The sequence below is a fragment of the Aulonocara sp. 'chitande type north' Nkhata Bay genome, linkage group LG7 (genome assembly GCF_057382095.1).
Source record: "Aulonocara sp. 'chitande type north' Nkhata Bay isolate Kocher_YH1m ecotype deep benthic linkage group LG7, A_spYH_male_GT1.1, whole genome shotgun sequence".
Lineage (NCBI taxonomy): Eukaryota > Metazoa > Chordata > Actinopteri > Cichliformes > Cichlidae > Aulonocara > Aulonocara sp. 'chitande type north' Nkhata Bay.
In genome coordinates this window covers 19,918,407-19,935,186 of record NC_141350.1, presented here as the reverse complement: position 1 = coordinate 19,935,186, position 16,780 = coordinate 19,918,407, and the positions used below count along the sequence as shown (strand labels likewise).

At 40.2% G+C, this 16,780-nt stretch overlaps 1 protein-coding gene across 6 annotated transcripts in view; it reads right to left on the bottom strand.

Moving 5' to 3' along the window:
• Positions 1-14,652, bottom strand: part of LOC147325029 (alanine and arginine rich domain containing protein) — a 29,746-nt gene extending 15,094 nt beyond the window's left edge. For 3 of the 6 annotated variants that reach the window (XM_086299295.1, XM_086299299.1, XM_086299300.1), the window contains exons 1-23: positions 14,501-14,652; positions 13,287-14,254; positions 12,863-12,977; positions 12,578-12,751; positions 12,331-12,437; positions 12,089-12,226; positions 11,670-11,827; positions 11,526-11,552; positions 9,334-9,370; positions 9,176-9,245; positions 9,046-9,097; positions 6,557-8,688; positions 6,155-6,335; positions 3,082-3,143; positions 2,914-2,998; positions 2,559-2,663; positions 2,053-2,120; positions 1,899-1,968; positions 1,767-1,811; positions 1,357-1,368; positions 882-1,148; positions 617-715; positions 463-533 (exon numbers count right to left, since the gene is read on the bottom strand). In XM_086299295.1, the coding sequence (XP_086155421.1) occupies positions 463-533; positions 617-715; positions 882-1,148; positions 1,357-1,368; positions 1,767-1,811; positions 1,899-1,968; positions 2,053-2,120; positions 2,559-2,663; positions 2,914-2,998; positions 3,082-3,143; positions 6,155-6,335; positions 6,557-8,688; positions 9,046-9,097; positions 9,176-9,245; positions 9,334-9,370; positions 11,526-11,552; positions 11,670-11,827; positions 12,089-12,226; positions 12,331-12,437; positions 12,578-12,751; positions 12,863-12,977; positions 13,287-13,486 (4,275 nt within the window). In that variant the 5' untranslated portion in view covers positions 13,487-14,254; positions 14,501-14,652. Of the gene's footprint in view, positions 1-462; positions 534-616; positions 716-881; positions 1,149-1,356; positions 1,369-1,766; positions 1,812-1,898; positions 1,969-2,052; positions 2,121-2,558; positions 2,664-2,913; positions 2,999-3,081; positions 3,144-6,154; positions 6,336-6,556; positions 8,689-8,768; positions 8,969-9,045; positions 9,098-9,175; positions 9,246-9,333; positions 9,371-11,525; positions 11,553-11,669; positions 11,828-12,088; positions 12,227-12,330; positions 12,438-12,577; positions 12,752-12,862; positions 12,978-13,286; positions 14,431-14,500 lie in introns of those variants that run through there. The other 3 variants (XM_086299301.1, XM_086299298.1, XM_086299297.1) reach the window with 3 other exon arrangements.
• Positions 14,653-16,780: the final 2,128 nt, after the last annotated feature.

Below are 16,780 nucleotides of genomic sequence, written 5' to 3'. Positions count from 1 at the left end.
TGGATATGATACTGTGTCACTATAACGCTGTTGCGGCTGGCAACTTCATTCAACAGATCCACAGTGTTATCCACAGTTAAAAAATAAATAAAAAATAAAATAAAATAAAAAGAATGGAAAATGCTCTTTATTGACTTACACTTATAAATGCTGCAAACATCAATAAAACATTAATTTTGGTTTAAAAAATATTTAGATTTTTCTTGAAATATCATGATGTAATTTTGAGGTTAATTTGAGGCCAGCCCAATGGTGTTAACATATTTATTTTGTCTACCAGAATTACAAATGATCTAATGATGAAGCAATGTCATAAATATGTGTGAACAAATTTACCAGAACATATCATTTTGCGCCGTTTATTCCTTTGATTAGGAATGCCTTGGTACGTTTTATTTTCCATGTCTGAAACAAAAATAATCAATCATTAGTAGGGATGGCCATTTTACCACTATTTCTCACCTTTTGTTGCTGCTCTTCAAATTCTGTGATGATTTCACTGTCTTTCTCCATCAGTGAGGGGTCAGCAGACCCTAATAAAGAAACAGAGACATCAGACAAAGCAAAGGCCACAAGTTCATAAAAAGGTAACGCTAAAAAGACCAAAGAACCTTACTTGGTTTAACCGTTGTTTGAGGCTCAGCCATATTTTGTAGTGGATTGTCATTTTCAGCTGTTTCGCGAGATGTTATGTTTTCGGTTTCCCAATCAGATTCTGAATTAGAACGAATAAAAGAGGAAAACCGCCAAGAATAGGAATATATCTTTTTTAATCATTATTATTCATGTGAATAATAAAGATGACAATAATAATCATCATAATAATAACAACAACAAGTCAATGTTTAAGAAAGAACATCAAAGTTCTTGCTATGCGTTACCTTCTTCACTCTCTAGTTTCTGAGGGACCGTCTTCCGCGTACGAGGTTGGGGCTTAGGAACAGCTTGAGAGGGTGTTCTGGGCAGTCTCTCGTCTGGGCTGATGCCCTTCTGATGCGTCAGTGCTGCTGTGGCAACATCATCTTTGTCCTGGTCCTTATCAGATGAACTGGAGCACTCTGGAATTTTCTCAACTACAGGGGACGCAACCCCGTGACCACACTGGGCTCCCATACTGGCAGTACTGGCTGAATCCCAGTCCGATGCATCTGTCAAATTAATGCAGGAAGCTTTATATCAGTTCAACCAAATGAGCCTAATCTGTTGCTGAAGACTAGAGTTTACAGTGGGAGAACACTGATGCACAGCAATGGAAAAGATCAGAGGTGGGCTGTTACACTACCAAACTACTACTGGGGTCTCAGGGAAGAAATCACAGCTACAAAACTGTTAGTTTCTTAATTTATCTTTACTGACCTGCTTTTTGAGCTTAAAAAGGTTTAATGAGAAAAATAAAAGATAGAAAACTCAGTATTAAACACAAGCCTAAAAAAAAAAAAAGTTTCTGATGGTGTGCAGCACAACTGCAGGCAGCATATATGTAATGATGCAAATGGTTACAGATTTGGTGGGACAAGGTTTTTTGATGCTATGCTTGAGTTATATGGTTCTCTCAGATAGAGATGGGAGAAAAAGGAGAGAACCTGGAGTGAGAAAAGGGAGCAAAATCTTAGGAATTGATGCAAGAATGTTCTAAAAATGTGTTACTGCAACTTGAGTCCAGTTATTGCTTTTATGATCCATGGAACCTTTGCTTTCCATATTACACTATTTCGTTTTCAGCAAACTCTACAATGTATAATCTAAAAATCCTTGTTACAGCTTACCTTCCAGATCATCAACATCACCCAGATCAAGCTCTTCCATTAAATCTAGAAAAGCGGAGCAAAGCATGGTGTTAAAAATCAAAAAGGTTTTCACAGTAACAAATTATTTCATTTGATTTTGAATAAATTCACCTGTCTTTCGGCTGACATCGCCTTCAGGCTTCCTCAAAACATTAGGTGGTACCCACTTTGCCCTCTCGGTCTAGTACAAAGGGAAAATATTATTATTTTACTTAACTGAATTACAGATAATATTATTTTTTATAAAATAAAATGCTTAACCTACCTCTTTCTGTACTTTATTGTACTGATCGGCAGGTTCACCTTCAAGATTGTCATTACTGCTGCTGGCAACTGTAAGAGGCAAGATGACTTACTTACATTTGCCAAAACACAACGTCTATGAAAAATCAAACAACATTGATGAAGCTGGATGAGTTTTCCAGAACTCTGTAAAAAGCATTCCCATGCAAATGAGCTTATTGTTAATTAGTATGAACACACATGCTTAGCCTTTAGAAAAGCATTTCAACTCCCAGCAGTGTTTCATTGGGTAACAAGTTCAGCATCAGCCAATATGAATAACATTTAAGCCAAAATCTTGTGGAAAACAAGCAAGCTTAGTGCAACCCTGGGGGCCACTTAATCTGGCAAAATAAGGTTTATGGACAGCAGGCAGGATGAAGTACAGTATACTGCATGCATTCTATTATTGTGATCATGAGGTGAAGTTCAGGCCTCTGGTATGGTTTGCATGCTGATCCTCTGACCTATAAATCAAGATATTCATACCCCCTCCCTGGCTGACTCTTGGCCTGCCTACACTCCTCCGAGGCTCTAGCACTGCCATCTTATTGCCTCTATCCCCTCTTACAAATGAGGGAACATATAACAAGTCTACAAAAGAAACGTAAAAAAAAAAAATGTTGGAGGCTTTTTGATTGACACAAGTTATATTGCACTGCACATTCCACATCATGTTAAAGCTTGAACCAGAACTGACAGAGAAAATGTACAAAGTAAAGAACACTTTTCTATACTTACGATCAAATAAAGTCTCACTGTTTCTGCAGCATGAAATGGTGCTTGGAATGATATGGAAAAAAAAAATCCAAAACAAATAAAGGAATTTACAAAGTAGACTTACTCATTTTAATCTCTTCTTTCTCTCCTTCATTCTGACTATTTAATCCTCGTTTCTGCTCGTCAACATTCAGGTTTTCTGAGTGGGACTGAAAATTGCGGCTGGTCTGTGAGAATCAGGTTGGCAAACATTGGATCCTGCATGTCATTTAAAACTTTATCTTTACTGTACCTCAGAGCTCCATGAACTCTGGTCATCCTCACCCCCCTCTAGACCCAGCTCAGACAGGAAATCTGTTTAAAACATTAAGAGTGATGGTTAGCAACAGGACGAAAAAAGTCTTTTAAGTGCAGCTTATTTCATTTCCTAGGTCTAGTAATTACAGCTATAGTTTAAGTGTTGTTTTGTTTGTCCACAAAATTATACAAAACAAATTTACTAGGCTGATTATTTAAGGTAAGCTTTGTGAAGAAGTGGAGCATTGCTAAACAAATAACTCACTAAATGATGGCAAAAATGTTCTTTAAAACTGCAATGTGGAAGGGTTTTTGTTTTTCCATGCATCCTTTATTCAGCCAGGAATGAGATACAAGATTTTTAGCCTCTCATAATAACATGAATCTCATCAGACAATACTGGAAATGCGTGCTGTACCAAAGTAAAGCAAATCAAGTACACCTTAAATTAGCACCTGACCATTTGTCAATTACAGCTTTTTGCTGCACCGCACAGCATAAAGTTTCTTCAACAAGGAACAGTATGTTAAAACACTGCAAATTTCTCATGTCTGACACAGTAGAAGCTGAAGATCATCATCTGTTGTTTAGAAACACATTGAATTTAGCACAACATTATAACCAAGATGAAATCATACGCAAAGAGTGCTCACTTGTGTCTGTGCTGCAAAGCAACAGAAGTAACTCATTCAGCCACCTGAACACGCACCACTAACTCTAGCATGACTAATACATGAAGGCCAAGGAAAAGAATGCAATGGCTGCTGACGTGAATCTCCCAACACCAACTCAGAGGTCGTCAACAAAGTGAGCCTGTGCAACACGTCCGCATATTCGTCCAGATCACAAAGGCGCACCAAAATCACCAACGCAAACACCAAACATTTGTCCAGTACAGACAGTGAGTAATGAAAAAGATGATGTCCCTACACAGGGTTATTTTTTCAAATTGAAAATACCTGTATTGTATGAATCTCACACCTGTCATGTACTTTGTAACAAGTTTCATTCACATCTGTCATGCAGGTACAGTGACTAGAGAAAAAGTCTGTATTGGCTTCTAAGTGATGGTATTTAGGACACCCTATTTCAACACCTTCATTTCATTAAGTTGTAACTAAAAGGAATGTAGCATAATGTAAAAGTAAAACCCTGTTGATTTAACTGTTTTAAGTTTTTTTTTTTTAAATTGTGATTTTCTTCTAAGACAAACAGTGAATTTTGATGCAAAGATTTGTACATTAGCAGGAAATTAGCACAAGGATGTGAAAGCAGAGTTACATTTACATGAAAGTGCAATAAAAAGTGTTTCTGTTAATAAAATCAATTAATAATCGTGACAAATTACTGACAAGTTAGCTACTTCATCTACTGAATCCTACTAATCCTATTACATTTCCCATTAACCATACATACTTTAGACTGAAAAAGATGCCAAAATAGTGTCTAAAAAAGAAACAAAGAATTAAGTAAAGGTCATGACTTAAAACTCTTTTACGTGTTTAGCTTACATCCGTTTAATAATGTCCAGTAATTATAGAAGGCCTGCTTGTGACCTAGGCTAACAGTGATTAGTGCTCACCTGCTGGCCTATGTTACATCCTCTTTGTGCTCAAAGTGGCAAACCCCCTGGGGTGCCTGTCTCTTACACACCATGTCTGGCAAGAGTGACAGCTTTGCAGCTCTGCATCTCACTTTTGAGTTATAGCTGGTGGACAGTGCTACATTACTGGACATCAACATTCAATTGTACGGCACTACAGCTAAAATGCAAAGCATTTTTAAATAAATGACTTTTTTTTTTTTAATTGAAGCCTTTAAAATAGGTTGCCAGTATAAACACTGTCTATTTTTTTCTATTCATTAGGTATTTTGTGAGAGCAGACATTTTCATTCAGAAAACTTTGTAATGTCCAGATAGTTGTTAATAAGGTGCTTTAAAGCAAAGGCATGTGGAGGTCATGGATTAAGTCTCTCATTTTTATTTTGTACGGGATTTTACAGTGAAAACTTCAAGGATTTTTATTGCTTGGTACAAAGCATCATTGGGTTAACAGGTGGATCATCCAGTTTCAATGCAGCTAGCCAAGCAACAAGGAACCACCTCCTGCTTAAAAAGGCAGACAGTGAAAGTGAACAGTATCCTTGATTTTAACATAAAACTCTTTGTTGGAGCCAGGGGCAGCACAAAGGTGATCCCCTTAAACCGATTTTTAGTTTTAGTCTCCTTATACTCCCCTGGGTTACTGGTTCTGTTACTAGTTAGCTAACACAAACTAATATGTCTATTGACCACAACCAACCAAACAACAGTGATGTAACACTGTACTGATACAATATGGCGCTAAACATGTTTTAAAAACCTTAATTTTAAGCACTTATTTCATAAATTCAGCTTCACAGGCTCTTGTTACACCTCTGTCAGTTTTTAAGAGCAGGGCTCTATAGCGTAAATTAGTCTTTATATATTTAGTGAGGAGATATGGTAGAACCGTTACGTCGTGGGGTCCCTCTATATCTATGGGTCACTAGAAAATGATGCTTTGAAAAGCTTTTAAAAAAGAGAGAGCGAAGTTTATAAATGATGGCCTCCAACCTATGATGAAGCATTTATAAATTGTCCCCTCACATGGGGTCAGTAATAAGTATGAAAATTTTGTGAGTCATATGCTATGGCCTTTGACGTCACTAATAGTTTCAAAGGCATGAGAGAGACTGGCACTAAAAGAATCCTGAATTGAAATCTATCGGAGAATCCTGCAACAATAAATATTGTGTCAGTTTTGAGGAGTTTCATCAGATCTGACTGATTATACTACAGACTTGCTTCTATAAGGTCTTTGATCTTTGGTAGACTGGTGGTTTATTGTCATGGCGGAGTTCTAGGCACAGTACAGCCACACTCACATTAGACACTAATAGCAATTACAGAGCTACCCTCCAACCGATCCAACAGTCACTTACAATAAGCACTTCTGCACAATGGTTTTTAGTATTGTTAACTCCTGTGGACCACCATTTTCCTGACATATGAGCATTTGCTGGTTCTGTAGAAAGTAACTCCTTACCCCTCTTCTTCTCTTTAGAAACTTCGGCCTCAGGAGCAGGCGAATTGGCGTCACAAGACTCTCCACTTTCTTCAAGCTGATCATTCTCAGCTGATTCGTCTCCTTTCTCCTCCTCCTCTTGTTCCCTCTCTTTGTCATTATCACCCTCATCCTCTTCCTCATCCTCAGTGGAATCTTCCTTCTGTGTGCAGGAAAAAATGGAAATATTCAAAACTGTGCATGGTAAATCCCATTTTTCTGTGAGTGTGCATCCACAGGTCACATTTGATATACATACAAGCTAAGCTAGGAACAAGGACGTGAATATAACTGTCTTAAAGGTCTTGGCCTAGCTATAGAGGACAGACTATTAATAGCCAAACTAAATGAGACAAACACAAGTAAAAAATATTCCCGTTTTACCTGAATTCCAGAGCATATCATATATATGTTTTCTGCCTCATCAGGTGAGTCTACATCAACGTCATCAATGTCAGTCTGAGGTAGTACTTCATCTGAAAATGTGTTCACATCTGAATCACTGTGCCGACAAGCTGTGGTTTGATGTTTGATGGGTGGGCATGAAAATGTCTTTTCCTTTATTGGTTTTTCATTAATCTCCTCTGACAACACTCTAGTTTGGTTTTCAAATGGAACGTATGCAGTTAATCTAGCTTCATGCTCATCATCTGCATCGATACCTTCACAAAGGCCTCCATCAACAGTTTTATCAGAATCGTCTCCTACTGTACACATTTTAACTGTAGCATTGACAAAATCGTACTGCAGCTTCTGGATCTTGCTGTCAGAGTCTTCACTCGTCTCATCGTCTTTGTGGACACTGTATTTCTTAACAACCTCCAGCTTTTCTTCTTCCAGTTCAACATTTTCTGCAAGCATATCATTTTCACCGATAACAGACTGAGGAACCAATTCACCATCATGCTGATTATCCCTTTTAGCGTCTTCTGCCACCTTCTTGTGTACTGTAGCTGTGGACTTCAACTTTGGAGAACACTGCTTGGTTGAGTCGGGTATCTTCAGGATATCCTCACTGTGTAAAACATCACTGTTATTCATCACAATTTTCTCTTGCTTTTCTGAGCCATTGCTTTCATCTTCATCATCCCAACAGCTTTCATCTTCTTCAACTTCATCATTCCCCAAAAGTTGGTTTTCATCATCCAGTGCCGATGAAAGTACTGGTGAGGGGTCATCTGACTCTTTCTCAATACTTTCTCTGACCTCTTCTTCCTTAGACTCTAATTGCATCTCTCCAGTCTCATTTGCTTTGGAAACTGGGGACACCACTTCACAATTACAATTAGTGCCAAAATCATTTTGGTCTTTATTTTCAGAGGAATCCCACTCTGATTCATCTACAGCTGCTTGGTTTCTGGACTGAGAAGAGGTTTTTGGACCTAGACCAGACAGTGACTTGTGGTTGTCTATAACCTCCTTAAGTGTAAAACATTTTGGAGATGCAACTGGTGATGAAGAATCCCATTGGCTATCTGGATGTTCTTCATTTGACTGGAGCAATGTGTTTTTTAAATGCAATAATGATGCTTCTGGTGCTTGAACAGTGCTTTTCTGATCAAAAACCTCATTGCTTACCTCAGGTATGTCAATATCACTGTCCTCTAATGAAGATCCCCATGAGGACCTGAGTTTCACTCCTGTGGAAACTTTGTTGTGCGATCCACAATCATCTTTACCATCAGAAGTACTGTCTGTGTTTTTTATGCCAACTTCAGGTAATAGATTTGTTTGATTAGCAAGAAAATGTTTGTCCTCTTCATTATCACTGTCATTCCAGTCCATATCACCACGATTCTGTTTATTGCCCCATGAGTCTTCATCATCCTTTCCTGTGTCTCTCTCACATTCCTTCATATCCTCGCCTGGTGAATGAGTTTCTGGACAATGTCGTGTTGAATCCTGGCCTGAAATTACGTTTTGATCCGATGAACTCAAATATTTCTTTCCCAGGCTGTCATCTTCATCTGAAAACTTAGATTCTACTCTTATGGCTGACACAACGCAATCCTCCACTATATGTAATGTGGCTGGAGTAACAAAGCTCGATGTCCCAGCGGGGTGCATGAAGTTGGTGCTTAAAGTCTTTGTTTTGGTATTTTTCTCTGAGGTATCTGCACTTTCACGTACAACTCCAAGAAATGTTTCACTCTTTGCAGTGATGCCAGCATCATGTGTGATCTGAGGGGCTTTAAATTCTGTAGTGCTAGCCACGCAGTTGCTATCATCCTCCTGATCCTCCTCTTCAGAGCCTTCTTCTTCTTCTTCTTCTATTTCTTCTTCTTCCTCATCCTCGTCCTCCTCCTCTTCCCCTTCATCACTTTCTTCATCATCTTCTTCCTCTTCATTAGACTCCTCTTCTTCATCCTCTTCATCGTCTTCCTCTCCCTCTTCTTCGCCATCCTCCTCTTCAGAGTCATCTGCATCTGAACTTCTTTCTTGAGACAATGGTCTTGATTTAGTACCCAGAGGTTGTTCAGAGTGTTTTCTTTTCCCCTGTTCAGCTGCACAGCCAGCTTGTTTTAAGATTTTAGGGAAAAAGACAAAAATCTGTCAGACACAAGCATGTAACAAAGGTTCAACAGAAATTTTTCACCTTTCTGTAGTGTGGAAGCGGAGTGGAAGTCATGTGGGATGCACTGGTAAGGAAGGTAATGGGAGTGGGATCTACTGGATGCTGAAGACTTTTGCTGGATGACAAAGCCTTTGGGAGGGATGGGATTCTCTGAACTCTATTTTCACTTTCTGGCTCAGAGTCTGAGCCACTCAACGATGTGTCAGCTCGTGCCGAAGCTACTGGACAAAGAGGGATAGAAGATTACTACCTAAAACTACAAACTATGGATTAAAAAAGGCTGAAAGATTCTTGGTACCTTCTCCCTTTTTAGATGCAATCATTTTGCTGAGGTCAACTTTCAGAGGTTTCTGCAAGTCAGAAAATTAAATGAAAGTCAGGGCAAAATTACAACAATACAATATAAAAGAAGAATGAGTAGTTCCAACCTTTTCAATTAAAACAGATTCATCATCATCATCTGATGATGGCCAATCATCTGCAGCCCTTTTTGAAACACTAAAGAAGAGAAGGAGGAAGAAAATGGTCATAGCAAGGAAGTCGGCTGCAAGTATAAACTGTAGACAGCATTAAGAAATTAGCTCACCGACTTAGTGACTCTGACTGAGAATTATCTTCAAAATCTGCAAGAAAGCAGGAAAACATATTTTCAGCTCAGCCTGATCTAAAACAAATCATTAATGTAATATTTCAATAGGACAACTTTTGAATGGTGAAATCTTTAGAAGATTTAAATGTTGGCACACACACACACACACACACACACACACACACACACACACACACACAAATTATATATATATTTATTCACCACATAACAGTGTCAGCAGATGTATTATCATTCAGTTATCCCTCTAATTTGCCCCAGTGAGTTTTTGTTCTTCATTGATACTAGCTAACATGAAAAGTCATGAAACTGCGATGTGAGAAAGTGAAATTTATGGGCTAACCTAGTTAGTGTTAGTGTCCCTGTATTTATTAAAATATTTGCTGTCACTGTATTGCTATTTTATTTTTTAATTGAGCCTAAGAGGCAGCAGGAAAAATTGCACTTCCAAAACAAATTTCCCTATACAGTGGGGCAAAAAAAGTATTTAGTCAGCCACCGATTGTGCAAGTTCCCCCACTTAAAATGATGATAGAGGTCAGTAATTTGCACCAGAGGTACACTTCAACTGTGAGAGACAGAATGTGAAAAAAAAAAAATCCATGAATTCACATGGTAGGATTTGAAAAAGAATTTATTTGTAAACCAGGGTGGAAAATAAGTATTTGGTCACCTCAAACAAGGAAAATCTCTGGCTCTCACAGACCTGTAACGTCCTCTGTAAGAAGCTTTTCTGTCCCCCACTCGTTACCTGTATGAATGGCACCTGTTTGAACTCATCATCTGTATAAAAGACACCTGTCCACAGCCTCAAACAGTCAGACTCCAAACTCTGCCATGGCCAAGACCAAAGAGCGTTCGAAGGACACCAGGAAAAGTATTGTAGACCTGCACCAGACTGGGAAGAGTGAATCTACAATAGGCAAGCAGCTTGGTGTGAAAAAAATCAACTGTGGGAGCAATCATCAGAAAATGGAAGACATACAAGACCACTGATAATCTCCCTCGATCTGGGGCTCCACGCACGATCTCATCCCGTGGGGTCAAAATGATCATGGGAACGGTGAGCAAAGATCCCAGAACCACACGGGGGGACCTGGTGAATGACCTGCAGAGAGCTGGGACCAAAGTAACAAAGGTCACCATCAGTAACACACTACAACGGCAGGGAATCAAATCCCGCAGTGCCAGACGTGTTCCGCTGCTGAAGCCAGTGCATGTCCAGGCCCATCTGAAGTTTGCCAGAGAGCACATGGATGATACAGCAGAGGATTGGGAGAATGTCATGTGGTCAGATGAAACCAAAGTAGAACTTTTTGGTATAAACTCAACTCGTCGTGTTTGGAGGAAGAAGAATACTGAGTTGCATCCCAAGAACACCATACCTACTGTGAAGCATGGGGGTGGAAACATCATGCTATGGGGCTGTTTTTCTGCCAAGGGGACAGGACGACTGATCCGTGTTAAGGATAGAATGAATGGGGCCATGTATCGTGAGATTTTGAGCCAAAACCTCCTTCCATCAGTGAGAACTTTGAAGATGAAACGAGCCTGGGTCTTCCAACATGACAATAATCTAAAACACACCGCCCGGGCAACAAAGGAGTGGCTCCGTAAGAAGCATTTGAAAGTCCTGGAGTGGCCTAGCCAGTCTCCAGACCTCAACCCCATAGAAAATCTGTGGCGGGAGTTGAAAGTCCGTGTTGCTCGGCGACAGCCCCAAAACATCACTGCTCTCGAGAAGATCTGCATGGAGGAATGGGCCAAAATACCAGCTACTGTGTGTGCAAACCTGGTAAAGACCTATAGTAAACGTTTGAGCTCTGTTATTGCCAACAAAGGTTGTTACAAAGTATTGAGTTGTATTTTTGTTATTGACCAAATACTTATTTTCCACCCTGATTTACGAATAAAGTCTTTACAAATCCTACCATGTGAATTCATGGATTTTTTTTTCACATTCTGTCTCTCACAGTTGAAGTGTACCTCTGGTGCAAATTACTGACCTCTGTCATCATTTTAAGTGGGGGAACTTGCACAATCGGTGGCTGACTAAATACTTTTTTGCCCCACTGTATTTAATAATCATCCCCATAGCTGTTAATGGTTTTAAAAAGGGGACAAAAAACAGACAGATTTTGCTAACGAAGTCTAGCTAAGGAAAGCAATACCTTTCCCTGCTTCATCTGCTCCATGCTCTAGAGCCAGTCAAGAGGTAATGCATGAGGAATAAGTAAAATGACCAAAGTCAATTATTAATAGACATGATAATAATGATTTTCAGTGGCTTTGATGTGATAAAATAAATTGCATACCATCTCTGTCAGTGGCTGGTCCTCCCAAAGAGAAGCCTGCTTCAAGATCTTGGGAAGGAGCACTCAGCATTTTTTTCTTCTTCTTGCTCAGATCTTGATGTGATAGGGAGGCCCTGTCCGAACGCTGGGTATCATGCTCTATGATCAGGTGGGAACAACTGACAAAAAGAGAGGAGAGACCCAAAATGTCATAACGTCATGACTGCTGAGAAACTTTAGCAAACTAAGAGTTAAGGAGAAACATTAATAAATTATTAAAATAAAATAACATCACAAATAAATTATTACAACCCATTTGTGGGCTTTGGCTATTTAGTTTATTTCATTTCTGTATTAAAATCCGACATAAATGTATAAATTACAGAAGAAATACCCATATACAAGCACAAAGACATATTCTTTTGAAAAAGTGTGCTTACGAGTGATGCCCATTTATTCCTGCATAGTTATCAGCTGAACATCCTTTGGTATCCTTTAGTGTGGTATCTGCATCAAACTGCAGGAGCAGCTTTACCATACAGACTTCGCCATTTCCAGCAGCTATCATTAATGGGGACCTGCAGGTAAAAATCAATTGCAGCAACATGTTCAACCATGCCAAATAATGAGTAACACACATTAACATAATCCAAAGTGAATCACAAAGGTGTCATCGCTTAACCTTTGATCTTGATCCACAGAATTCACATCAGCAGTCTCCTTGAGGAGAAACTGAGCCATCTCAATATGGTTCTCTCGCACTGCTACTATCAAAGGTGTGAAACCCTCCTAAAATATAGATTACAGTTAAAATCACAGTTAAAATTCTTGCCCACTGGACAGTGCCTTCCATACGCACTGAAGAGTATCCTGATGTTCACCCTAAAGCAGAGAAACTGCAAAGTAGGGGACAGAAAGAAAAAAGCCACCTTGTTCTGGGAATTGATTTGAGCCCCATGTTGCAGCAGCAGGACAGCAGTGGGGACGGATGGGATGTTTGCCGCTAAATGTAGTGCCGTATTGCCATTGATGTCCATCAGATTAGGGTCAGCATGATTTTCCAGCAGTATGCTCACACAGTTGTCATGCTGGCCCTGAACTGCCTGTTATTAGATGAGAATTAACATTAACGGGCCAAAACAAGACGTGAGGAAAAATGAATTTTTACAATTTATTAAGAGTCACCAACTTGAAGCGGCATCATCCAAGATTACCTTCATTAAGGCAGATCTATTTTGATTGTCACATAGGTTAAGCTTGGCTTTGCTCTCAACGAGGAAGTGTACCACCTCGGCATGACCACTAGCACAGGCAATATGCAGTGCGGTTCTGCAACAGTAAAAAAAAAAAGAGTGTTACATATGCAAGCACTGTTGTTCTAACAGACCTTACCAAGATTATAGGTGTTTTACAACTTTGGTTGGCTGTTTCCTCAGGCCAAACTACATTCATTTTCAATTCACTCACTTCCTTCTGACACCTACTAATTGTAGATGGTAACTAGATCCTACCTTGACACATAAGTGGAAAAGGCAGTGTCATGTATGGGTACAGCTGGCAGCTTTCTGCTAACATTTAAGTGCGTGCCAAAATCCAGAAAATGCAAAAATATTTATTAGGGTTTTCATCCCCACTTACCTGTTCTCCTTGTCAAGTTGATTGACATCATTCTTCTTAGCCAACTGCTTCAGCTTTGCCAAATCACCCGCTAAGGCAGCCTTGTGAACCTTCCCTAGGTCCTTGTCTTTCAGTTCATAGCCAACAGAAAGCCTGCTTGCACTGTCTGGAGTGTCTAACGGGTGTTTTTTCTTTTTAGTGAAGCTGAATATCTTCTTCATTGTATATGGCACTAAAACATTACTTTAGCACCTGTCGCTACCTGCCACTCATCTGGAGGTCAACCACAGCCGACACTCCCATCCCTAAAATAAGACGTTCAAAGCGGATTAGAAGCCCTTGAAACAGTACTAAGCACTACAGCGTCGCTTATTATAAGGTATAATGCAACCACCGATATACAGAATTAGGTGGCTTTCGCACGTTTACTCTATAATAATCGAGTGCATATATCAGAAGGCAATACGCAACACCGAGTACTTCATCACGGTGTTGGATGACAGCAGAACTTAGCTGTCATGCTAACGAGATTCTTTGAGTCATACCTTACACAGAGGATTCCTTTAACGATAAGGTATCGTGAGTAAGCTGCTTTTTGACGAGATTACGATAAAGCAGAGAATCTGTAGTAGACAGCGTTAGCTGAGGTCGCCGGGATTTTTTTTATCATGCGTTTAGCTAGCGTTTGAGATTAAGAGCTGTTGCCATGGTAACTGTCTGTACAATTGATACGTAGCTGAGGTTTTCCAATTTACTACTGTTCAAAATTGCCTAACCCTATTTTTTTTGTAGCGCAGTTGTGTAATACTGCTATATTACTGTATGTATTATCACTTCAAAATAAGTTATTGTAAAAAATATATATGCATGTAGCTTCAACTGGCTCGTTACTGCGCCTCCCACGTCGTCACTTCATCATTGATGCAAACCGCCACATTTAAAATGAATGTGTGGTAGAGTTGAGCACAAGATGGATTGTCGCTATACGTCTGAAAAAAACATAACGACAATTTTCAGCTTAAAAACACCCCACTTGTGCACGCATACAACTCAAAAACTATGGTTCAACCTTAACTCGGCTAACACAATGCTAATTGGCTAAGACGCTGAAAATCAAACCTGATGTAGATAATTGGTTAACTAGAGCAAAGAAGACGAATAATGTATCTGAAGATATTACACCCTACTTAATGCGAGCATGCATGTAACTACAGCACACGAAGTCAAACACTAACCTGTTGATTGTCAGACTCAAACCATCACAGACCTAGACGAAAGCGAAGCAGCTCACAAAACCTTGCTGGTTGTTGGAGTTTTCAGGTAACCAATCAAAAATGAGCTGGGTGCAACGATGGGCCAATAGGCCTCTTAACTTCGTACACAAGGTTGGTTTACAAAGCAAAGAGAGTCATTACAGTCCATAGTGTAATAGCAGAGTTTTACCACTTGCTGGAGATATTTGACTGTAATCTTAAAGTTATATAGTTATTCCAAAAATACCTCAGCTGCACACAGTTTAATCTCAACAAAACGACTTACATTACAAAGAAACATCAACATGCTAAATCAGCATATATAATACATATACCAAACAATCTGATTTCTAAAATGCAGACACAGTTTTAAAATCAATCACACACACACCTCCCCTTCGTTGTCTCTGTGCAGGTCCATTTATATATTTTGCTTTTCCCCCCCATAACAGTCGGGAAACCAAAAAGTACGAGTTGTAAGGAGGGATAGACGTTTCGGAGCTAAAAATCCTTTTAGAAGTAGAAGGCCATAGCTAATTTGATCTCCTTTGTGAAATTAAAAAAGCATACTGAAAGAGACAATGGAAGCAATTTCAAAAGCAGAAGGAAGAAAATCCTACCCCTAAACATGCGGAGGATGCCTTTCACTGTGAGATGTAAGGCGATCTTAATGTATCCCAAGTCCTTACTGCCTCTGCATTTTCAGTTATGATTTAGGATACAATAACATGCTTAGATCCTGTAGTGAGTAAGTGCTATATCAAGAACACCTGTATAAAGTTATAAAATTACCAGTGTATGTGTTTACACTATTTAAACACTATCTAGAAAGAACCACAGATGACTGCCATTTTTCAGGCATTGGATAATATCACAGTTGGATAACAATTATGATACAAAAAAACGATACAGGCCACTTGCATATAAATCTTTACATTAGTTCTTTCACCTCCACTGAAGATCAGCTTCTCAAAATTATTACATCCTGCAGAAGATGCCGTGACACCACTGCTGGAAATGTAGCATTTGGAAACCATTATGCCTCAGTGATGTAAAACAGTGGTTTATATTTTCAAGGCAGCAAAGCAATGCTATAGGTTACACTTCAGATAAAATATGACTATTCAAATCAGAAAAAAGTTCCACTCACATCACTTTATAGTGCAAGGCAGTCATTTATCATTTTCAGAGAAAAATAAATGGATACTGTGGTTTGACATAATATTCTTGCTTTAGTCTTCCTTTTTAAAGACAACACAATTTCTTTGCAAACTGTGGAAAAATCTATAACTGAACCTTATTTTAAGTTTTTTTTCCATTTAAGAATGAACCTTTCATGATCAAATGGTATCGGAAATGTATTGTAATAAAAAAGTAAATGCATTTAATATATTTGTTATATATTTGTTATATATTATACTGACCTGGCAACCTGGCTGCCCCTGGGTGGGTCCGGGATGGGCGTGAGGTTCTGGGGGCGCTCCGTCTCTGGGCTGGGGCCCGGGCCGGGCCTCGGGGGCTTGGGTCCTGGTTGGTGTGTTGCCGGGGTTGTGGGCGGGTGGGTGCATGGGGGCCCGGCCCTGGAGCAGGGTGCCGCCGGTGCGTCGAGCCGCCTGGGGGGCTCTTCAACTGGTGGGGGGGATGGTCACATCTTGCAGGAGCTTTCTTCTCTTCAGGAACTCTCTGCAGGAGGGGGAGATACAGGAGAGGTGGAGGAAGATCTCAGCCTGGGCGTTTACCGTCTTATGTAGTCTGGAAGATGTGTGGATGGTGGGGTGGGTGCAGTTTTCTCTGTGGTGGGGTTGGGTGGACTGTCCAGGGCTCTGTGGAGCCGGAGGGCGCTACTGCACTGGGCCCCGGTCTGATGGGCCTGGGCCCCCCTTCCCTGGCGGGTCGCGGAGGGTGGGAGTGCCTACTGGGGTCAGCGGGGGAGCTGGCCCCAGGGAGGGGTTACCTGCCCCTCCCTTCCTTCCCTCCCCATCTCCAGCTGCCTCCCTCTTCCCGCTCCTCCACAACCACCCACACATGCAGGGCCTTGGAGTGGGGGTATGTCACCAGGGTGCAGAGGAGGCTACCCCCCCCCCCGTCCCCTTCTGGCTGCCTCTGCCTCAATTTTATCCCACAACTTAGACATTCACATTATTCACACTCTCATTACACATACATATAGGATCTTGGGGGTGGGCACAATCACGGAGTCCAAATTACCATCAGGGTGTATACCTCACCCCTGACGTCGTTGCCCACCTCTCAATTTTAAAT